Source organism: Genypterus blacodes, unplaced genomic scaffold (genome assembly GCF_046128005.1).
Source record: "Genypterus blacodes isolate CSIRO-AG114 ecotype Tasmania unplaced genomic scaffold, CSIRO-AGI_Gbla_v1 ptg000060l_1, whole genome shotgun sequence".
Classification (NCBI taxonomy): domain Eukaryota; kingdom Metazoa; phylum Chordata; class Actinopteri; order Ophidiiformes; family Ophidiidae; genus Genypterus; species Genypterus blacodes.
In genome coordinates this window covers 104,330-128,488 of record NW_027466872.1, presented here as the reverse complement: position 1 = coordinate 128,488, position 24,159 = coordinate 104,330, and the positions used below count along the sequence as shown (strand labels likewise).

Here is a 24,159-nt window from a genome sequence, read left to right as displayed (position 1 = left end):
ATTTTTTATCAATTCTCACGTGAATGCCGCATGCTGGTCGCCATGCTGGCCAATAATAACAAAGCTCTGTCGTAACCAGAGCTGGGACTGAGCACTGAAAGTGAAACCTAAGCAGCGAGTGGAAAAAAACTGGGAGCCGGCTCTCACTCGATTGCGAGCCGGCTCTTCTGATTCACTACAAAGAGCCGGCTCCCAGAGCCGATGCTTGTGCGCATGACCCATCACTAGTCAGACAGAAAACACGCCAGCAACGATGATTACAAGTGTGCCATACACGTGTCAGCTATTGAAATTGAATCAACAAAGCCTTTGACAGCTGTTTGTTGGAGTAAGTTGGTTGTTTGCGCCCGTAAATGGATAGAAATCGGCGGAAATGAACGCGTACTAGCGGAGTTCATTTGTAAACACAATGAAAGTTTCATCCAAGAATATGATTCCACGTCAATCCTGCAGATCTGTCACTGTTTCTGGAGAGTTACAAACTTGGCTTCCATCCTACTTGCTATAGACGTTTTATTGACTCGAAACGAATTACAAGTGCTGAGAAAAATGCTTCAAAATTTTACTGCCTGTGATGATGACAGTGGAGCTCAAATTTTACAATACAAACTTTGCTGTTGCTTATTGATCTGTAAAGTAGAAATAAAATAATTCACTATTATACAATGATTAATAGTGCATTTTTTGTTGCTTCACACAGGTTGCCAAAAATCTGGGAATACGTCAAAGAATACTCAGCATTTTGTGAGAATATTATTCAGGCTCGGATAATTGGAAAGCAGGAAATTTTCAGGATGACGAAACTATCTGCTCTGTTGAATAAACTCATCCGAAAAAACCATGGCCATGGAAGTTACAGGTAATTTACTATGCAATTATTGTGAAAAGAAATCAATTTAATTTTATATGATTCATATCAGTATTTTGAATATTCTTTTGTTTACATTTTCACAGAGCGGATCTACTGAAAAAAAGACTGCAGCAAGATTATCTGCAGCTGAATTTTCACAAACCTCCAAGGAAAAACCTTGATGGAGATGGTGTTTACTGAAAAAACTCGACTTCTTGACCGAGGCTCTACAACTGAAGTGCCCTGAGATGCCCTGTATCAGCACAGCTTAGAGTGAATTATCAAGCAGCTATTCACCGGAGATCACTTGAGCCACAGATCTGTGCTCCTTCGCCAGAGAGCCATGGCTGGACCTTATTGGATGGAGTATTGTCTGTGAAATGGATGACTCTAGCTGCTGCTCCAGATTTGGTTTTACATTTGTCTCGTTGTTCTCAGGGTAAATGCTCTTGTCTAAAAGCAAAAGTGTCTTGTTCATTCTCCTGCAAATGTATGAACTGTGAGAACTGTGTTGCTACCCTTGATGAAGTGTCTCTGCAGACCTCAGATGGCATAGATGACCTGTCAGACAGTGAAACCGATGAAAGTGATGCCGATTCTTAATTCATTTCTGTTAAATAAAAGGTTGTATTTGAAATTCATTAGAATGTCCTTAATGTTTTCTTTGAAGCATTAAAATTGGTTTTAGATTTGGCCTATATTATTGTATATGGATACATTATATATTTGGTAAATGCCATTTTAAGGTCTGTCTAAATATACATTACACCTGCATGGACACACAGAATTGAAGAATTACTTGTGCTAAGTGACGAATGCTGTAATCACAGAAAGTACCATTTTCACTTTAACATATTTTTACAACAGAACAATGAAAAGTATTATATAGTATTATATATGATACTTTGCACATTTGCTGAAAGTTTGAATGGCTGATGAAATCCAAAAAATCATGCTTGTAAGTCCAAAAATGAGAATTTTATGAGGGTGTGAAAAGTGCTCCATGGCCAAGTTTTGACGTTTTTCCCTCAAAACTTCATTTTCTGTCTTTGATTTCTCAAAACCGGGTAGGATTCACACGGAGAACTTTTGACCCATGGTTTAGGACATATTTAAGATTAGAAAACCACAAAGAGCAAGTAGTTCTGAGGTGGTGGAACGAAAACTCATTTCTAGGCCTCTTTTTGGCTTCACACCACAGCCTACTGGTGTTTTGTTTTATTTCACATCATCTAAACCAAGGGTGCCCAATACGTCGATCGCGATCGACCGGTCGATCGCATGGCATTCCCAAAACAAATAATTATTATAATTATTATTTTTTTATTTTTTTGCCGACACCGGCAAGTACGCCGTTGCACACTCGGCCGAGTCGGCACCCTCATCTAATGGTCTATGACAGGGGTCATGAATTAAAAGTAGCCAGGGTCCGAATGAAAGGAAACACAACCAGTGAAGATCCGAGAACATTTTTTGCAGGAAAGAAGATGCCCGAAGAAAGTTAATCATTCGCATCATTGTATTCATTACATATATATTATTTCCGCAAATATTATTTAATTTGACCTTTGTCAGTCACAGCCACTTTGTACAAATTGGTACTAGAACAACTCTCCTATATGGGGCAGGCGCGCGCGCGCGCACACACACACACACACACACACACACACACACACACACACACACACACACACACACACACACACACACACACACACACACACACACACACACACACACACACACACACACACACACACACACACACACACACACACACACACACACACACACACACACACACACACACAGGCAGATCTGGCAGCTCGTACCGCTGCTCCTTCTTCTTTATGTTAATAATACTGTCCAACTTGGTGATGATGGACCCTGGGGTTGGAGGACTGAGGTCTGAGGACCTAGCTGCACCTTCTGCTCCCTCCACTTCAGCCTCAACTTGTTCAGATACTCCTGCTGTGTTCGTCCTCCTTTTGCTGTCTTCTTCATGTTGAGACAAAAGCAGAGATCAGAGGAGCGCTCACTGTGTTGTATAACTGAGTGATGTTTTAGAACAGTTTAAGCAAAGCAGCTGGAAGAAAAAGTAGAGCATCTGCAACAAACTGTGGATTTAATCAAAGCCAATATATACATATACATACATATATATATATATGTATATATATATATATATATATATATACATATATATATATATATATATATATATATATATATATATATATATATATATATATATATTACAATATATATATACACATATAAATAATGATAGATATTTATACAGCAGGAGCTCAGTCCATAGGAGACTCTGCTTGGGAACTGCAGGGAGTCAGCAACAAAGACATGAGGCAGAAACATTTACTTGAAGCATTTAGCTTTTACTTTCTAAATGCTAATCGTACCTTTGTGTCTGAGAAACCTGCACAGGTCAAAAACAAGTCCAAGCCCCAGTATTATGAAGCCCAAAACCAAGACGACAGTGTCTGCACTTTGTTCTTCACATTCAGCATCAGCTGAGGAGGCTCCTGGAGTTTTCAGCTGAAGGTTCTTTGATTCACATCTGGAGGAACAGAGGAAATGTTTGAGAACAGGGGTGCCCAATACGTCGATCGACCGGTCGATCGCCAAAGTAATGTGGGTAGATTGCATGGCATTGAAAAAAGAAAAGTTGGCCTATCGCTAAAAGTTACGCGTCGCTCGGCGGCTGAAAAAGTGTGTGTGTGTGTGTGTGTGTGTGTGTGTGTGTGTGTGTGTGTGTGTGTGAGATCATGGCTGCTTGTAGTCACTTACCTTGTGTGTTCCTGACAGGAAGTCAATGATCAATTTGAAAAGGTTCCTCCAGTGCAGTCAGAGCAGTGTGTGTCTGTCTGTGCTGTTCCTGTACAAAGGACATCAATCATTCTTACTCTCTGCAGGTCAGGGGTCACATGGTTGACCAAGTCCACCTGAGATCAGCTGACCCCAGTGCAGACACTAGAGCCTGTATGAACCCAGTCAGTCAGTCAGTCAGTCAGTCAGTCAGTCAGTCACTAACCCTTGTGTCTGATGTGTTGTCCTGGTCTGCAGCCTCTGTGTCTCTGTGCCGTCTCACAGTGTGGACCTTTAGGGGCGATGCAGTAGAATCCATCCTCAGGTTCACAAACTGTATTTGACTTGTTTGTACACGACTTCTTCACCTTCAAACCAGAACCTGTCAACACAGTGAGGTCACACATGAACCATCAAAGCATCTCAGGTATCCCTGGTATCAGCAATGAGTCCATGTCCATCTGTGGAGCTCATCACTGTTTGTGGAACAAACTGTGTGTGTGTGTCCATCTAGGGAACCATGTGACAGAAATCTACCTTCATCACATGTTCTACATTTTGCGCACATCGGCACATCCAAGAACATCAGCTCCCTGCAGGTCGGGCAGATAGACGGTTTGAACTCCGTGCAGTCCTGAAGGACCCAATGTCCTGAATGAAAATGTTTATTAAAGGTTAAAGATTTAAATCTATTCATTTACAGAGTCTCATGAAAAAGGGGTCAGGGGTGAATCAGAGTAAGGAGACAGACAGTAAGGCTTCTTTAGGGGGCAGGAGACAGGAGGGTGAGGAGGGTGAGGAGACGGTGAGACACCAGGGGAAAGGAAAGGACCCTGAGGTCAGTATGGAGAGGGTTAGACAGTGTGGGGATAAAAAGGTGGAGCCTGGAGTAAATAAGAAGAGAGGAAGTATGTAAACAATGATCCATCTTACCTGGAAAACACTTAGGGCAGCATTCAGTCCCTCTGCTGTACTCTTCATCAGGACATGTCAGCGTATGAGCAGGGAGAACATTCAGGAAGATCACCTGGAGACAGAGACAGAGACAGAGTCTAAACCTGGGGTCGTTTCTGTCTGATCAAAGGAGGAGCTGAAGTGAGGGAGTGTTGCATTGTGGGATTGACCCGCTCTCTCAGGAACCAGAGGCTCATTTAGTTTCTCTTTTTCTTCTTCTTACCAGCAGGTGTGCAGACCTCCACAGTTCTCTCCTTGAAGACATTTCATGAGAACATGTTAACAGCTTTAAAACTCCAGACGTCTTCTTATTGAGAGTTTGAGGCAAAACATGAAGATCCACATCAGAAGACACCTGCAGAAACAGAAGACATCAGAGCAGCACACACACACACACACACACACACACACACACACACACACACACACACACACACACACACACACACACACACGGCTGATGTCATAATAACACACACAGATACTCACCATCAGTACAGCTCTGTAAGCTACAGAACACACACACAGGAAGTGCAAACCTGCTGCTGAAGATCACAACGTTCACTGTAGAAAGTACAGAAAACAGAAAGAACAACATCTCATGAACGTTTAAAGCATCTGGACATCTGCTCTACCTGCTGCAGGGACGCTCTACCTGCAGCAGGGACGCTCTACCTGCAGCAGGGACGCTCCAGAGTGACAGACAGACGCGTCCCAGCAGAAACAGGAGCTACACAGTCATGTGAGTGTAAACATATCAGACCAGAGCACAATGTCACAGCTTCACCACTCAGTCAGCAGAGTGTGTGTGAGAGCAGAGTGTGTGAGACCAGAGAGTGAGACCAGAGTGTGTGTGAGAAACCGGACTTTCTTGCTGCCCGTGTGCGTGTGTTCTTACAGGATCATTTGACACCGATCATAGACAGATATGTATCGATAGGATGGAGCAGAGATCGATACCTTCCAGAGTGTAGAGCAGCGCCTCCAGCTTCTGCGGTCGCGGGGTTTTTATATCAAATCGACTCTTTAATCCAAAGATGCATCCTTTAACTTGACTCCGCGTAGATCTAAACTGTTACATTAAACTCTGCACTAACAGAGGAGGAAGTGCTGTAGGCGTGGCTCACGTGTTCATTACACCACGAAACCATGAAGGGAGGCAGTAGCTCAGTGGGTAGAGCTTCCGCTTGGGAACCGGAGAGTCGCCGGTTTGAGTCCCTGCCGAGGTGCCCCTGAGCAAGGCACCGAACCCTCAATTGCTCCCCCTCTGTAATGGGTGGTAATGTAATGTAAGTCACTTTAGATAAAAGCGTCTGCTGAATGAACGTAATGTAATGTAATGAAAGTGAAGTCCTGGTGTTTTGTTTCATTTTACATCATTTAAACGTTGGTGACTTAATGTGTACAAATACTGAATGTGAACCACATTAAAGGAGAAGAAGCGGGAGGTTAGAGGAGATAACGTTTAGTTTCTGTCATATCAGCAATGGCGCAGAGAGAGAGCGGCTAAAAAAGCGTCAAAAAAAAGTTGGGCGGCTGACCCCTGATGCCGTGTTCGCATGTATGATTTGACCCAATAAAGTTTCTTCTTCTATGAAGTAAGAAACGAAGCTAATCACACACACGGTATATATAATAAACGGTCAACTGTCTCAACATGCCGCTGCCTCCTCCCGCTCTTCCTCTCCCCCCTTCTCCTCTTCCTCGCTGTGTTCGCCTCACTCCGACATGTTGGACCAACAACACGATCTTACCTTAAAAAGCAGACTCCGCCACGAGAACTTCTCGGAGTTAAAGTTCCATTTTCGGGGAGTTTCCACCAGTGATGGGTCGGCCGAGAACGATCCGGCTCTAAGAGCTGGCTCTTTGAAGTGAACGACAGGAGCCGGCCAAAAGAACCGAAAGAATTCCCATCACCAGGAAGCGAAAGTTGAAGTAGTAAACAAACTCAGCGGAAACTTTCCAATGAGCTTGTTTCCTTCTTCATCTTTCGGTGGACTTCAACTGGTAAATCAGTGGCGCATTACCGCCACCAGCTGGACAAACCATGGAACCGCAGATATCTGCAGTACACGATAACAAATACAAACTAACCCAGTGGTCCCCAAACTTTTTCTTCCGCGGCGCCCTTTTAGAGATCAGAAGTTTGTCTGCAGTGGACTCAGAGGCTCGTTGGTGCCGAACCTGCCCACTAGCCATGCCTTGTTCTCCTGCAGGGATTAACTGAGCAGTGTGTCCGTAAACACACCATCAACATGTGTTTGTCTTCCGTAGCGCCCAAACCGAAACGAAACAAGAATAAAACAAAAGGCGAAGCGGGGAAATCTAGTTTGTCCTTTGACAGAGCGGTGACCCTGTAAAGATGACAGACGGTACAGTAGTTTGTTTGCATTGAGCTGGTACAGGTCAAATAATGCAAAGAACCCACAATAAAGCAGTGATTGAATCATGAAGTACTAAAGTCTAGTGTCTTAAAGCTGAAGTCTAGGGGTGGCAGAAGCTCAGTCCATAGAGCAGTGTTTTTCAACCGGTGTTGAAACATACACACTAGTGTGCCGTGGGAAATAATCCAACTTCACCTGATTGGTCCGCGAGCCGATGATCCGAAAACTGTCCAACAGACCGGCAGATCGCAAATTTCGAAGCGCGAACCGCCCCTCAACAAAAGTGTTGCGTTCAATCGCAGCGCAAATTTCGAAGCGCACCCCGCCTCTTGTAGACCAGTTGCCTTTACTTGTTTACTCTCCTTGGAAGCCACAGTATACATTGGGAAGTTGTGGAGGAGGCAACAACCAGCTACAGCTACAGATTCATGATGGAAGGCAGACATTTATGGACACTTTTAACTTGCTTTGCTGCAGGGATTGCAACTAAAACAATGATGAGAAAATGCTAACAGGTGCTATTAAGTCAATGAGATACAAGTTCAGTTTATCTGTCATGTGCACAGTAAAACATAGGTCATACTAAACATACTGAAATTGAATTGAATTCAGTGCAATAACAAGTATAATGACACTGAAGACAATTTGTGTTTGAGAAACCAGCAGAACAAAGGTTACCAAGGCACTGTACAGATTTAAAAAAAAAAAAAAAAAAAATCACACTACAAACAATAATGCCATAAGACAGAAGCCCCTCCAGAATGGAATACGTATCCTCATGTGATCATCCAATCATGCACAAACAAACGTATTGATTAGCAGTTGTGATTCTGATGAAGCTCGATGGTGAAGTCTGCTGAGCTTCCTTTATAGTACAGGTCACTGGGATGAGTCAATCAGTGAAGTTGTTTGTTGTTTGAGTTGGTTGTACGTGTATTTACAGCCTTTGTAAGTGAATCTTATTGTGATATTAATAAGGGGGTCACGACCTCTAAATGGGGTCATAATGCAGAGGTCTGTTAAGGCTAAAGAATGAATGTTTGAATGTAAACATCAAAGCATGAAGCATGAACAACCAGGACAGCAGCTAACTAACAAACAATCAGAACAATGTAGAACATAAAGACAGCTGAAGTGCTCATGGTACACAACTAGCGGTCTAGGGTCTTGGGTCTCTCTGAGTGGACTCTGTCTAGACTCTAGGCTTATGTGGTCCGGACTGAGACGAGTCCTCTCAGCTGGTCACGCCCACCAAACATACAAACCCTGTCTTGGTCCACTTAACCTTTCTAGATTGACTGCACAAGTAAAAGTTAAAAAGTTAAAAAGATAAAAAGATAAAATAAATATTACATAAATATAATGATAAAATAAACATAAATTGTGTGAAGAGTGAACAGCCTTCCTGTCAGTGTCCTGTAGCTCATCATCCTCCTGCCTTCATCTCCTGCCTGCAGCATTATAACATCTATGCTTCCAGTTCAAAGGAAATCAAAAGGAAGAGAAGTCATTCCTCTCCCTTCAAACAGGCGGTACATGACTTCATCATATGGCCCCGCCTTTTTTGTCAGGAGGAAGATCGGCTACAGGACATTGACAGGAAGTAGTTAACACTTTACAGTCACACCTACTTGAATATAAACTGACTGCCATTTTCCATTTACATGCTGCTGCTATTGCATTGCATTGCATTACGAGCATTTAGCAGACGCTTTTATCCAAAGCGACTTACATTACATTACCACCCAGTAAGTTACAGAGAGGGGAGCAATTGAGGGTTCGGTGCCTTGCTCAGGGGCACCACGGCAGGGACTCGAACCAGCAACCCTCCGGTTTCCAAGCGGAAGCTCTACCACTGAGCCACTGCCTGCCTATTCTCTGTCTAATGTCCAGGACAGTGCAGGTGAAGGTTGAAGCTGTGGCTCCTGAACAGGCCTCAGATGATCTGCTTATGGGAGGCCACTGATATTGTCAGTTTGTTTGTTTGTCTTGAGCTGATGCTGCAGCTCGTCCCTGCTGCTGCTCCTTCTTCTTCTCTATGTGAAGAATACTGTCCAGCTTGGTGATGATGGACCCTGGGGTCGAGGACCGAGCTCTTCCTCCTTTTGCCGTCTTCTTCATGTTGAGACAAAACCAGAGATCAGAGGAGCTGAGTGATGTTAGATTGCTCTATGTTTAGGCTCTGGAGCTGCTCTGTTGACTCTACATACAGTTATCTGTCTGTGACCTTTGTGACCCATGTGTCTTTAAACATTCTGGGAGAATAAAACTCCCACCTGCTCTCCCGGTGTGATGCTTATGAAGCTGCTCCCTCACAGACAGAGCCAGTAGGAATCAACGTGTTGAAACAATTCCCTGGTTAAATGATGGTGTAAGTGAGAGATAAACCTGGATTTATTACAACTACATCTGATTTAAGTTCCTCAGGTGTTTTGTTTTTCACACACACACACACACACACACACACACACACACACACACACACACACACACACACACACACACACACACACACACACACACACACACGCTCAGGGGGAGCATCTCAACCTGGAGCATAAAACAGAATGATCCATCAGTGACCTCCATGAATCAACATGAGTCATCATTACAAAGATACTGTTCTACAGATCAGACTCAAGGTTATATAAACATACCTCAGTACTCTCTGTCTCTCCAGCCTCTTCTTCTTCTACTGCTCCTGTGTATAAACACACGAGTCAGCAACAAAGACATGAGGCAGAAACATTTACATGAAACATTTAGCTTTCTAATGCTAATCGTACCTTTTTGTTTGTGAGACTTTTCAACTACAAAATAAATTCCAAGCAACAGCATTATGGACCAAAAAACAACAGGGACCAAAACCAAGCTGACAGTGGATGCTGTGTTTGTACTGCTTTGTTCTTTACATTCAGCATCAGCTGAGGAGGTTCCTGGAGTTTTCTCCTGAAGGTTCTTTGATTCACATCTGGAGGAACAGAGGAAATGTTTGAGAACTTTTATACTGCGTGTGTGTGTGTGTGTGTGTGTGTGTGTGTGTGTGTGTGTGTGTCTGCTTGTAGTTACTTACTTTGTGTGTTCCTGACAGGAAGTTAATGATCCATCTGAAAAGGTTCCTCCAGTGCAGTCAGAGCAGTTTGTGTCTGTCTGTGCTGTTCCTGTACAAAGGACATCAATCATTCTTACAAACAGCTCGTTGCAAAAGTGCATATTTCATATCATCGGCCCTTTTCATGGATTTTCAGTGGACCTACAGGCTCAAACATCAGAGTTCTGGCTTGTAGAACAATTTGGAAACTGACACGACTGAGTAATACTGAGAAAACCCCAACTAACTCAGCTGCACAGGTTTGTTTCTATTGCTCATCTCAATGAATATGAAAGTAATAACTCTTTTAGAGTTCTCATGGAGTTCTACAGCAACACTCACAGTCACACCAGCTCATTAAAGTCAGTCACTAACCCTTGTGTCTGATGTGTTGTCCTGGTCTGCAGCCTCTGTGTCTCTGTGCCGTCTCACAGTGTGGACCTTTAGGGGCGATGCAGTAGAATCCATCCTCAGGTTCACAAACTGTATTTGACTTGGTTGTACATGACTTCTTCACCTTCAAACCAGAACCTGTCAACACAGTGAGGTCACACATGAACCATCAAAGCATCTCAGGTATCCCTGGGTTACCAGGCCAGCTTATGTCTGGACCTCTAGTTTTCATGTCCAACATGAAACCTACCTTCATCACAGGTTGTACATTGAATGCAGTCTTCCTGTCCATTAGGCACGTCCATGTAGCTCCCCTCCCTGCAGGCCTGACACAACGTGCTCTTGTACTCTGTGCAGTGCCTAATGACTCTCTGACCTTTGGAAAAGAAAAACTACATCTGAAATGAAAATCTTTATGAAGAGTTAAAGGTTTAGATCTCTTCATCTACAGAGTCTCATGAAAAAGGGGTTAGGGGTGAATCTGCAGACAGACAGGCTACTTTAGGGGGGAGACAGGAGGGTGAGGAGAGGCTGGGGTGACAGAATCACAGATTATACCTTTAAGAGATCAGAGTGGCTGCTCTCCATCCTGGAGTAAATACATTGAGACAGAATATGTTAACAATGATAAACAATGATCCATCTTACCTTGGGGACACTGAGGGCAGCATTCAGTCCCTGTGCTGTACTCTTCATCCCGACATGTCAGCGTGCGAGCCGGGAGAACACTCAGTAAGATCACCTGGAGACAGAGACAGAGACAGAGTCTAAACCTGGGGTCGTTCAGAGGAAAGCCAAAGTCTCTGAGTTGATCTTCATCTTTGTATAAGGTCACACTGTGGTCTTCCTCACGTTCTGCAGTGCTGAGCCTCTAAACTGAGCACCAGCAGACTGTGACTGAGGCTAACATGGGATGAAGCTCCAGACATGAACCCTAACAGGATTCAGCTCATGTCAGAGTCAAAGGAGATGTGGACCTTTCACTTCTATTTCCTGTAAAAACTGAACCTCACTGCTCTGATACACAACTTCCTTTATTTTTGTTGTTGCAGGAACTAAATACAGAGCGTTTTCACTCAGTGGTCTCTATTCCTCTGGGGAAGGGGCGGGGGGGCTCACCCCTCGGTCATACGTGTGTGTGTGTGTGTGTGTGTGTGTGTGTGTGTGTGTGTGTGTGTGTGTTTGTGTGTGTGTGTGTGTGAGAGAGAGATAAATTTGACCAAATGAAGTCTCTTCTTCTTCTAAAAGCGCCTGAGGAGCCAGGAGGAGCGAGTCAGGAGATCTTGACCACAACTTCCTGTTGAGTTTGAGCTCCCCCTTCACACTGGTTAAGTTTCCCCTCTTCTTCTTCTTCTTCTTACCAGTAGGTGTGCAGCCGCCCACAGTTTTCTCCTTGAAGACATTTCTAGGAGTTAACATGTCATCTTGTTGAGAGTTTGAGGCAAAACATGAAGATCCACATCAGAAGACACCTGCAGAAACAGAAGACATCAGAGCAGCACACACACACACATCACAGAGCAGCACACACACACACACACACACACATCACAGAGCAGCACACATACACGGGGACGCTCCAGACTGAGAGACAGACATTACATTACGGTCATTTAGCAGACGCCTTTAACACTGATCACAGACAGATGTGTATAGATAGGATGATCGATACCTTCCAGAGTGTAGAGCAGCGCCTCCAGCTTCTGCAGTCGCGGGGTTTTTATATCAATTCGGTTATAAACCGGTTAAATGCTCTCAACATGGCGCTGCCTCCTCCTACTCTTCTTTTTCCTCTCCCTCCTCTCCCTCCTCCTCCTCCTTCTCCCCCTGCTCCTCTTTCTCGCGGTGTTCGCTTCACTCCGACATGTTGGACCAATAACACAGTATTACCTTAAAAGCAGACTCTGCCATCAGAACTACTCGGAGTTAAGGTTCATTTCCGGGAACTTTCCATTTAGTTGTTTAAAACGACTTCTTCTTCCGATTCTTCTTCTTCTGCTTTCTGGAAAATCAGTGGCGCGTTACCGCCACCAGCTGGACAAACCGTGGAACAGCAGATATCTGCAGTAAAAGTCAAAGACAAAGTGCAAGTTGCATTTGATAAACATTGTAAATTGCATGTGACCTGACAAATAAAGTATCTTAAATCTTAATCTATCTTTCTTTTATGAATCTTAAAATTATCTTTACATAATGTATTAAATAAGGAATATAGAATTACAAATATAGAAGTATATAAATATAAAGTGGGAACAGTACAGTGTCTCAGAGTCTCAGCAGAGTAAACATAGTATTGTCCTGAGCATCAACAGTGCAAATATTCTGCTGAGACAGTTCAGTCTCAGCATCATCAGTATCCCCCAGGACCATAGGCACTTCTAGCTTGAATGTGTCTGAAGGCCCAATCTACAGTTGGACATCAGCAGCATTATAACATCTGTGCTTCCAGTTCACAGGAAATCAAAAGGAACATTTGTTTTCCACTCATTTTTACAGACCCACTGTACCGGTGGGTCCGTGGCTCATTTGGTTCCTGCCCGCTGGGTATCTGGGTTGCTGAAATGTAGACCACATTCAGAGGTGGGTCAGAGGTGCAGGCCTGTACCTCCAGCTGAAGCAGATGGAACTGATGCTGCTGCTCTTCATCTGCCGTTTCTTCAGCAGATCTGGCAGCTCGTACCGCTGCGTCTTCTTCTTTATGTGAATAATACTGTGCAGCTTGGTGATGATGGACCCTGGGGTCGGTCTATCTCTGAGGACCAAGCTGCACCTTCTGCTCCCTCCACCTCAGCCTACAGCCTACAAATACTCCTGCTGCGTTCTTCCTCCTCCTTTTTCATGTTGAGACAAAAGCAGAGATCAGAGAAGCGCTCACTGTGCTGATTTAACTAAGTCATGTTTTAGCTGGAAGAGAAAGTAGAGCGTCTGCAACAAACTGTGGATTTAATCAAAGCCAATACATATATGTGTGTGTGTGTGTGTGTGTATGTAAGTGTAAATATATTACAAAATATATATACATATATAAATAATGATAGATCTATACAGCAGGAGCTCAGTCCATAGGGGACTCTGCTTGGGAACTGGAGGGGTCACGGATTCGAGTCCCCGTATGGACCAAGTGTGGAAAAGGGGGTGGGTGGGTGTGTGTGTGTGTGTGTGTGATATGTAAGAAGAATTTCAAATTACGTGTGGTAATCCAACACAGAGTCAAAGTCCCTGTTTGTGTGAAGTGGATGCACATTCACACTGTAAAGGGATCAATGCTGTCTCACCTGGAGATGTTTCCTCAGGATCATCCATCAGGACCTGGAGAATAAAACAGAATGATCCATCAGTGACTTCCATGAATCAACATGAGTCATCATTACAAAGATACTGTTCTACAGATCAGACTCAAGGTTATATAAACATACCACAGTACACTCTGTCTCTCCAGCCTCTTCTTCTTCTACTGCTCCTGTGCATAAACACACGAGTCAGCAACAAAAACATGAGGAAGAAACATTTACATGAAACATTTAGCTTTCTAATGCTAATCGTACCTTTTGGTTTGTGGAACTTTTTAAAAAAAAATTCCAAGCCCCAGTATTATGGCCACAACAACAACAACAACAGAGACCAAACCCAAGCTGACAGTGGGTGCTGTGTTTGTACTGCTTGGTTCTTCACATTCAGCATCAGCTGAGGAGGTTCCTGGAGTTTTCTCCTGAAGGTTCTTTGATTCACATCTGGAGGAACAGAGGAAATGTATGAGAACTGTTATACTGTGTGTGCGTGTGTGTGCGTGTGTGTGTGTGTGTGTGTGTGTGGGTGTGTGCGTGCGTGCGTGCGTGCGTGCGTGCGTGCGTGCGTGCGTGCGTGCATGCGTCTGCTTGTAGTTTCTTACTTTGTGTGTTCCTGACAGGAAGTCAATGATCCATCTGAAAAGGTTCCTCCAGTGCAGTCAGAGCAGTTTGTGTCTGTCTGTGCTGTTCCTGTACAAAGGACATCAATCATTCTGACAATCATTTAGAACAAGAACCTGTTAGTTTGCTCAGTCTGTCTGCTTCAGCTCGTTGCAAAAGTGCATATTTCATATCATCGGCCCTTTTCGTGGATTTTCAGTGGACCTACAGGCTCAAACATCAGAGTTCTGGCTTGTAGAACAATTTGGAAACTGACACGACTGAGTAATACTGAGAAAACCCCAACTAACTCAGCTGCACAGGTTTGTTTCTATTGCTCATCTCAATGAATATGAAAGTCATAACTCTTTTAGAGTTCTCATGGAGTTCTACAGCAACACTCACAGTCACACCAGCTCATTAAAGTCAGTCACTAACCCTTGTGTCTGATGTGTTGTCCTGGTCTGCAGCCTCTGTGTCTCTGTGCCGTCTCACAGTGTGGACCTTTAGGGGCGATGCAGTAGAATCCATCCTCAGGTTCACAAACTGTATTTGACTTGTTTGTACACGACTTCTTCACCTTCAAACCAGAACCTGTCAACACAGTGAGGTCACACATGAACCATCAAAGCATCTCAGGTATCCCTGGGTTACCAGGCCATCTGGACCTCTAGTTATGGCGAGTCCATGTCCAACATGAAACCTACCTTTATCACAGGTTGTACATTGAGTGCACTCTTGGCGTCCATTAGGCACGTCCATGTAGCTCCCCTCCCTGCAGGCCTGACACGACGTGCTCTTGTACTCTGTGCAGTGCTTAATGACTCTGTTACCTTTGGAAATGAAAAACTACATCTGAATGGGAACTCTTTAAGAAAAGGAGATTTGGAGCAAAATCAGAGAAAACAACAGCACAACACAAAGTCTCCCCCTTCATGGTTTACTCATGAGATGCCACTCAACTCTGACAACCAATCGCAGCAAAATGAAGAACGACAAAGGACAAAAGACTTTTCTCGTCTTGGCCCAGACAGTCTGAAGATTGAGCTGAAGTCATAGACAGGAAGTGACAGGTTTGTCTGTACGGAGGGTTGAATGAGATGAGGTATTTAAATCCTGTTACCTGTGTGACACTTAGGGCAGCATTCAGTCCCTGTGCTGTACTCTTCATCCCGACAGGTCAGCGTACGAGCAGGGAGAACACTCAGGAAGATCACCTGGAGACAGAGACAGAGACAGAGTCTAAACCTGGGGTCGTTCTGAAGAAAGCCAAGGTCTCTGAGTTCATCTTCATCTTTGTATAAGGTCACACTGTGGTCTTCCTCGCGTTCTGCAGTACTGAGCCTCTAAACTGAGCACCAGCAGACTGTGACTGAGGCTAACATGGGATGAAGCTCCAGACATGAACCCTAACAGGATTCAGCTCATGTCAGAGTCAAAGGAGATGTGGACCTTTCACTTCTATTTCCTGTAAAAACTGAACCTCACTGCTCTGATACACAACTTCCTTTATTTTTGTTGTTGCAGGAACTAAATACAGAGCGTTTTCACTCAGTGGTCTCTATTCCTCTGGGGAAGGGGCGGGGGGGCTCCAGGGGGCTCACAGCTGCCCTGCACTGACCCCTCGGTCATACGTGTGTGTCTGTGTGTGTGTGTGTGTGTGTGTGTGTGTGATAAATTTCAGATGAGGCGTTCACATGTGATTTGACCAAATAAAGTCTCTTCTTCTTCTAAAAGCGCCTGAGGAGCCAGGAGGAGCGAGTCAGGAGATCTTGACCACAACTTCCTGTTTAGTTTGAGTTCCCCCTTCACACTGGTTAAGTTTCTCCTCTTCTTACAAGTAGGTGTGCAGCCGCCCACAGTTTTCTTCTTGACATTTCAAGGAGTTAACATGTCATCTTGTTGAGAGTTTGAGGCAAAACATGAAGATCCACATCAGAAGACACCTGCAGAAACAGAAGACATCAGAGCAGCACACACACACACACACACACACATCACAGAGCAGCACACATACACGGGGACGCTCCAGACAGAGAGACAGACATTACATTACGGTCATTTAGCAGACGCCTTTAACACTGATCACAGACAGATGTGTATAGATAGGATGATCGATACCTTCCAGAGTGTAGAGCAGCGCCTCCAGCTTCTGCGGTCGCGGGGTTTTTATATCAATTCGACTCTTTAATCCAAAGATGCGTCATTTAACTTGACTCCATGTAATTTTAAACTGTTACATGACGCAAAACTCTGCACTAACAGAGGAGGAAGTGCTGTGGGCGGGGCTCACCTGTTTATTACAACAAAAAACAGAAGTGAAGTTTATTCCACCTCATCTAAACGTTGGTGACTTAATGTGTACAAATAATGAAAATGAACCACATTAAAGGAGAAGAAGCGGGAGGTTAGAGGAGAAGTGAACTGAGACTTCTGTGCACCCAGAGAAATATCAGTGAGCCCTCGAGCCGAGCCGCACGTCAGCCCGCAAAAGCCGCAGGTTTGCCAGTCGCCACCCCTGCTCTAGGGGGTTCTCCAATTTTACAATGTTTGGTTCACTCAGGTATGTTTGGGCCGCCACCGATGCGTCCACAGTGACATTGTGGGTCCTCGCCTACAAACGCGCGATAAAGTCCAAAGTCCACAAACTGAGAGCCTCAATAAGCACTTCTTCAAAATGTTCCTGGATTACTCGACACTCGCTTCGAAGCCGAAAAGACACATCACTACGTTTCAGATTGAATAGTTTATTCCTCTTTGAAATATAAACGAAACTAATGTCACGAGCTCACACAATAAACGGCTAATGCTCTCAACATGGCGCTGCCTCCTCCTACTCTTCTTTCCTCTCCCTCCTCCTCCTCGTTCTCCTCCTTCTCCCCCTGCTCCTCTTTCTCGCGGTGTTCGCCTCACTCCGACATGTTGGACCAAAAACACAGTATTACCTTAAAAGCAGACTCTGCCATCAGAACTACTCGGAGTTAAGGTTCATTTCCGGGGACTTTCCATTTAGTTGTTTAAAACGACTTCTTCTTCCGATTCTTCTTCTTCTTCTGCTTTCTGGAAAATCAGTGGCGCGTTACCGCCACCAGCTGGACAAACCGTGGAACAGCAGATATCTGCAGTAAACAAAGACCTAAGATACAAACTAACCCATCCGGACACAGAAATCTAGTTTGACCTTTGACAGACCGGTGACCCAGTCTGCTCTGCACCGCACGCACGCACGCACGCACGCGCGCACACACTGAAGATGACAAACAGTACAATACTTTATTTGCATTGAGGTGGTACAGGTCAAACAATACAAAGACTACACAATAAAGAAGAGATTGAATGGCTGCCCTGCTGCACCCCCTCTGAAAAGCTCTTGTGTGTGTGTGTGTGTGTGTGTGTGTGTGTGTGATGTGTAAGAGGGCGTGCAAGACAAAGTGCAAGTTGCATTTAATAAAACATTGTAAATTGCATGTGACCTGACAAATAAAGTATCTTAAATCTATCTTTCTTTTATAAATCTTAAAATTTTACATAATGTATTAAATAAGGAATATAGAATTAGAAATATAAAGTATATAAATATAAAGTGGGAACAGTACAGTGTCTCAGAGCCCCCCCCCCTGTCTGAGACGGGTTTTTTTTCCAAATCTACAGAGAGCTGATGAAGAGGGGCTGAAGAGCCGCGGTTTACCGACCCCTGTTGTAGTAGAATAGAACAGAATATTAAAGTAAAGAAGTACATATAAGTTCTTCTGGGCTCTCATCTGGTTCTACCTCAAGGCTGAGAAAGACGTCTGTAGGTTTCTGGCATATAGGCAGGAGGAATATTGCAGCATCATCAGTATCCCCCAGGACCATAGGCACTTCTAGCTTGAATGTGTCTGAAGGCCCAATCTACAGTTGGACATCAGCAGCATTATAACATCTGTGCTTCCAGTTCACAGGAAATCAAAAGGAACATTTATTCTCTACTCATTTTTACAGACCCACTGTCCCGGTGGGTCCGTGGCTCATTTGGTTCCTGCCCGCTGGGTATCTGGGTTGCTGAATCAAGACCACATTCAGAGGTGGGTCAGAGGTGCAGGCCTGTACCTCCAGCTGAAGCAGATGGAACTGATGCTGCTGCTCTTCATCTGCCGTTTCTTCAGCAGATCTGGCAGCTCGTACCGCTGCGTCTTCTTCTTTATGTGTATAATACTGTGCAGCTTGGTGATGATGGACCCTGGGGTCGGTCTATCTCTGAGGACCAAGCTGCACCTTCTGCTCCCTCCACCTCAGCCTACAGCCTACAAATTCTCCTGCTGCGTTCTTCCTCCTCCGTTTTCATGTTGAGACAAAAGCAGAGATCAGAGAAGCGCTCACTGTGCTGATTTAACTAAGTCATGTTTTAGCTGGAAGAGAAAGTAGAGCGTCTGCAACAAACTGTGGATTTAATCAAAGCCAATATATATATATGTGTGTGTGTGTATGTAAGTGTAAATATATTACAAAATATATATACATATATAAATAATGATAGATCTATACAGCAGGAGCTCAGTCCATAGGGGACTCTGCTTGGGAACTGGAGGGGTCACGGATTCGAGTCCCCGTATGGACCAAGTGTGGAAAAGGGTGTGTGTGTGTGTGTGTGTGTGTGTGTGTGTGTGTGTGTGTGTGTGTGTGTGTGAGATATGTAAGAAGAATTTCAAATTACGTGTGGTAATCCAACACAGAGTCAAAGTCCCTGTTTGTGTGAAGTGGATGCACATTCACACTGTAAAGGGATCAATGCTGTCTCACCTGGAGATGTTTCCTCAGGATCATCCATCAGGACCTGGAGCATAAAACAGAATGATCCATCAGTGACTTCCATGAATCAACATGAGTCATCATTACAAAGATACTGTTCTACAGATCAGACTCAAGGTTATATAAACATACCACAGTACTCTCTCTCTTTCCAGCCTCTTCTTCTTCTACTGCTCCTGTGCATAAACACACGAGTCAGCAACAAAGACATGAGGAAGAAACATTTACATGAAACATTTAGCTTTCTAATGCTAATCGTACCTTTTGGTTTGTGAAACTTTTTAACTATAAAATAAATTCCAAGCCCCAGTATGGCCCCAACAACAGAGACCAAAACCAAGCTGACAGTGAGTGCTGTGTTTGTACTGCTTTGTTCTTCACATTCAGCATCAGCTGAGGAATTTCCTGGAGTTTTCTCCTGAAGGTTCTTTGATTCACATCTGGAGGAACAGAGGAAATGTATGAGAACTGTTATACTGTGCGTGCGTGCGTGCGTGCGTGCGTGCAGTCACTTACCTTGTGTGTTCCTGACAGGAAGTCAATGATCCATCTGAAAAGGTTCCTCCAGTGCAGTCAGAGCAGTTTGTGTCTGTCTGTGCTGTTCCTGTACAAAGGACATCAATCATTCTTACAATCATTTAGAACAAGAACCTGTTAGTTTGCTCAGTCTGTCTGCTTCAGCTCGTTGCAAAAGAGCATATTTCATATCATCGGCCCTTTTCACGGATTTTCAGTGGACCTACAGGCTCAAACATCAGAGTTCTGGCTTGTGGAACAATTTGGAAACTGACACGACTGAGTAATACTGAGAAAACCCCAACTAACTCAGCTGCACAGGTTTGTTTCTATTGCTCATCTCAATGAATATGAAAGTCATAACTCTTTTAGAGTTCTCATGGAGTTCTACAGCAACACTCACAGTCACACCAGCTCATTAAAGTCAGTCACTAACCCTTGTGTCTGATGTGTTGTCCTGGTCTGCAGCCTCTGTGTCTCTGTGCCGTCTCACAGTGTGGACCTTTAGGGGCGATGCAGTAGAATCCATCCTCAGGTTCACAAACTGTATTTGACTTGTTTGTACATGACTTCTTCACCTTCAAACCAGAACCTGTCAACACAGTGAGGTCACACATGAACCATCAAAGCATCTCAGGTATCCCTGGGTTACCAGGCCAGCTTATGTCTGGACCTCCAGATCCCATCTTGGTTATGTCAGGATGTGTCCACTGGGTGAGCTGTAGTTTGACAGTGTGACCTGAGCTGGGTTTGGGGGTGAGGTGACACGTCGACGTAAACCGACTACCAGACTATGTAAATATGTCGGTGTGCATAACCGTGCACCGACGCGTCATAATGACGAAAGATAGCTGCGCGGTGGAAGCATGCACGTAACCGGAGACCGAGCTGCAGCCGAAAAAAGTGAAAGCATCGCAGAGCGCGTTGCAGCAGTTCCTATCCCATGAGCCGTACGCTGCTCTTTGCCAGCTGACGTACGGCTCACCAGCGCAGCGCAAACTGACCTGCGTTTTGTTGCAATATGTTGGATTGTAAAACAGAGATTATCAGTCAAAAGGTGGCTACTTGTGGAATAATGCATCGCAAAATCTTTGTTACATTTGTTTGTTTTCAAGAGAAGATGGTTGAAGAAAATATTGAATGTGACAGGACTCTACCTTCATCACATGTTCTACATGTTGAGCACATCGGCACATCCCAGAAGCTCGGCTCCCTGCAGGTCGGGCAGATAGTTGGTTTGAACTCTGTACAGTCCTGAAGGACCCAATTTCCTGTAGAAAAAACAAAATCTGAACTGAAAACCTGTATTAAGAGTTCTAGATAGATAGATCATTTACAGAGTCTCATGAAAAAGGGGTCAGGGGTGAATCTGCAGACAGTAAGGCTTCTTTACGGGGCAGGAGACAGGAGGGTGAGGAGGGTGAGGAGACGGTGAGACACCAGGAGAAAGGAAAGGACCCTGAGGTCAGTATGGAGAGGGTTAGACAGTGTGGGGATAAAAAGGTGGAGTCTGGAGTAAATAAGAAGAGAGGAAGTATGTAAACAATGATCCATCTTACCTGGAAAACACTTAGGGCAGCATTCAGTCCCTGTGCTGTACTCTTCATCAGGACATGTCAGCGTATGAGCAGGGAGAACATTCAGGAAGATCACCTGGAGACAGAGACAGAGACAGAGACAGAGACAGAGTCTAAACCTGGGGTAGTTCTGAGGAAAGCTGAGGTCTCTGCACTGAGACAGCAGAATAACAATGATGAGAATAAAGTCAGATGTGATGTTTCTGTCTGATCAAAGGAGGAGCTGAAGTGAGGGAGTGTTGCATTGTGGGATTGACCCGCTCTCTCAGGAACCAGAGGCTCATTTAGTTTCTCTTCTTCTTCTTACCAGTAGAAGTGCAGACGTCCACAGTTTTGTCCTTGAAGACATTTCATGAGAATAAGTTAGGGGGCGGCAGTAGCTCAGTCCATAGGGATTCAGCTAGGGAACTGGAAGCCGGTTCGAGTCCCGTATGGACCAAGTAAGTGGAGTGGTAGCTGGTGAGTTGCCAGTTTGCCTACAGGGCACTACCGAGGTACCCCTGAGCAAGGCACCAAACCCCCAACTGCTCTATGGGCGCCGTAAATGGCTGACCTGCACCCCCTCTGTAATGCATGTGTTTGTGTGTGTGTGTGTGTGTGTGTGTGTGTGATTTGAGAGGGTGCAAGATAAATTTCAATTGTGTGTGTTGGAAGTCGCTTTGGATAAAAGCATCTAGCTAAATGACTGTAAATAAAAAATAAAAAAAAACAGCTTTCAAACTCCAGACGTCTTCTCACTGAGAGTTTGAGGAAGATCCACATCAGAAGACACCTGCAGAAACAGAAGACATCCAGGTGAGTCAACGTCACACAGCAGCACCAACACACACTGTATCAAATATGACAAAGTAATGATTTTAGGTTCCATTAGAAATAATTGATGGTGTGCACACACACACACACACACACACACACACACACACACACACACACCCTCCAACAAATGACGCTGATGGCATGTTTCGTCACGTGACATTCGGTAGCAGGCTAGCAGTCGCACGCCGGGTTTGACGCTGACCGCCCCGAAAACAGCCCCGATAAAGGGCAACGACTATACTATTTTCATGAGGAGTTTAAAAATGTTAACGAATGTGAATGACAAGTGTGTGCGTGTCTCATCCGCGGTGGGAACGCGTCTGTGAAAAGCGCCGCCTCACCAAAGACTAGCGCGACTTTTCACGGGACTTACCGGCTCAGAGCAGGGCGTTATGTCGTTAGCGAAGGTGAACGATGGGATCGGGCTCCGGTCCGAGAACCGCTTAAATTTTTGATGTAACTTAATACAAGACAGAATGATGCTGCTAGTGTGATCCCTTTACAGTGTGAAAGCGCACCAACCAACCTCCAAATGGAGCTGATTGAGCTTCAGTGCAGTGACACGCTCAAGCTAAAGTATGACTGTTGGCGTTGCACAGTTTCCTCGTTATATCCCAGACACAATGCCCCATCTCCGTACCCAAGCTGCTCAGATGTTGTCTATGTTCGGCAGCACATATCGGTATGAACAGCTGATGAAGATGAACAACACATCTGACAGTTTCCTCTCAATCCTGAGGATTTCCTCAGTAGAAGTAGTAAAGAAGTAGTTAATAAACTCACCTTTGTTGTTTCTTTATGGTCACACTGAGAATCAATGCAGCCAGGCTTTCTCAAAGTGACTTGTATGATCCAAACAACACAGAACTTTCAACTCTGAGTGAGCCCAGTTTCTTTTACCTTGTTAAAGCCGCACGTGATTGGTCGAGATGTTTTGGCGGGTGTTTTGGCGGTGTTTTGGCGGGTGTCGCGAAGCGCACTTGTAGTAGCAGAAAATAGTGATGGGAAGTTCGGCTCTTTTCCGAGAGCTGGCTCTTTTGACTCGGCTCCCAAAGAAGAGCCGGCTCTTTCGACTCCCGATCGGCTCTTTATTTAGGATCTTTTGTAGCCTATAGCTTACCTTAACTTTGCAAAAAGATCAATGTTTATGTGTTGAAAAGCCTTTTGCTTTCAGTGTTTTTATGAGAGACCTTATAATTGCCTAATTCTGTGCATTTATTTTATTATTTAACAATAAACTTCAAACAAATCCACAGAACTCAAACTCAACTCAAGTTAACATTAATAATGTCCTCAATTAAACTTTTGTATTGGACAAATGAACGAAAGATTTATAACAAATCCACAGAACAGAACCAAAACCAGAACCAAACTCCAGCAAACAGCATTAGTCCTCAGGGCAGGTTGGCATTCAGGAAGATCAGATGCCTCAGCTTGGATGGGCTGATACGATTTCGCCTCTCCGTGAGTATCTGCCCTGTTTTGGGCAGATATTGGGCAGATCTTTTGATGTTGCCCTGTCACTTGGCTCAAGCATGCAGGTACGTTTAGCCTGGCCCGCCCACTCAGCGCGCTCCCCTCGACACACACACACACACTTTGCGGCGCATCACACTTTGCGGAGCAACACACCTTGCTCCCCCTTCGTCCTCATCTTTTGATGTTGCCCTGTCACTTGCAGGTACGCTCAGCCTGGCCCGCACACACACACACACGCACACGCACACGCACACACTTCACACTTCTACTGGCCCTGTAGTTACTTGGTATCGGATCGATACCAAATACCCGGTAGCGCCCATCTCTAGAGTCAAGTGGTGTGTCTGCCCCGCCCCCCTCTCTGTTTACACATCCTTAAGTTATTATCATTATTATTATTATTATTATTTTTTATCAATTCTCACGTGAATGCCGCATGCTGGTCGCCATGCTGGCCAATAATAACAAAGCTCTGTCGTAACCAGAGCTGGGACTGAGCACTGAAAGTGAAACCTAAGCAGCGAGTGGAAAAAAACTGGGAGCCGGCTCTCACTCGATTGCGAGCCGGCTCTTCTGATTCACTACAAAGAGCCGGCTC

The 24,159-nt window shown here is 44.6% G+C and overlaps 2 protein-coding genes and 2 long non-coding RNA genes across 10 annotated transcripts in view; 2 read left to right on the top strand and 2 right to left on the bottom strand.

Moving 5' to 3' along the window:
* LOC143003346 (uncharacterized) overlaps positions 1-24,159 on the bottom strand; it is a 75,191-nt gene that overhangs the window by 23,559 nt on the left and 27,473 nt on the right. The window contains exons 8-9 of the mRNA XM_076153949.1: positions 13,915-13,958; positions 4,854-4,985 (exon numbers count right to left, since the gene is read on the bottom strand). Of these exons, the coding sequence (XP_076010064.1) occupies positions 4,854-4,985; positions 13,915-13,958 (176 nt within the window). The remainder of the gene's footprint in view (positions 1-4,853; positions 4,986-13,914; positions 13,959-24,159) is intronic.
* LOC143003350 (tumor necrosis factor receptor superfamily member 14-like) lies at positions 2,119-22,985 on the bottom strand. Of its 7 annotated transcripts, none has more exons than XM_076153958.1 (11): positions 22,866-22,975; positions 21,988-22,038; positions 21,574-21,923; positions 21,249-21,342; positions 20,847-20,960; positions 20,126-20,281; positions 19,690-19,777; positions 19,435-19,613; positions 19,306-19,349; positions 19,165-19,198; positions 18,038-18,633 (listed from the first exon to the last, which is right to left on the bottom strand). In XM_076153958.1, the coding sequence occupies exons 3-11, from the start codon at positions 21,613-21,615 to the stop codon at positions 18,566-18,568; spliced, it is 819 nt and encodes a 272-aa protein (XP_076010073.1). In that variant the 5' UTR covers positions 21,616-21,923; positions 21,988-22,038; positions 22,866-22,975; the 3' UTR covers positions 18,038-18,565. The 7 variants fall into 7 exon arrangements, with proteins under 7 accessions (XP_076010071.1, XP_076010072.1, XP_076010073.1 ...); XM_076153959.1 differs by having other exon boundaries at positions 19,306-19,346; XM_076153960.1 differs by having other exon boundaries at positions 18,038-18,697; positions 22,866-22,974.
* On the top strand, positions 12,745-18,233 carry LOC143003354 (uncharacterized). The gene is made up of 3 exons (XR_012963852.1): positions 12,745-12,831; positions 18,012-18,087; positions 18,202-18,233. It is a non-coding gene; the product is annotated as an uncharacterized LOC143003354 (long non-coding RNA).
* LOC143003355 (uncharacterized) lies at positions 21,452-21,775 on the top strand. The gene is made up of 2 exons (XR_012963853.1): positions 21,452-21,544; positions 21,630-21,775. It is a non-coding gene; the product is annotated as an uncharacterized LOC143003355 (long non-coding RNA).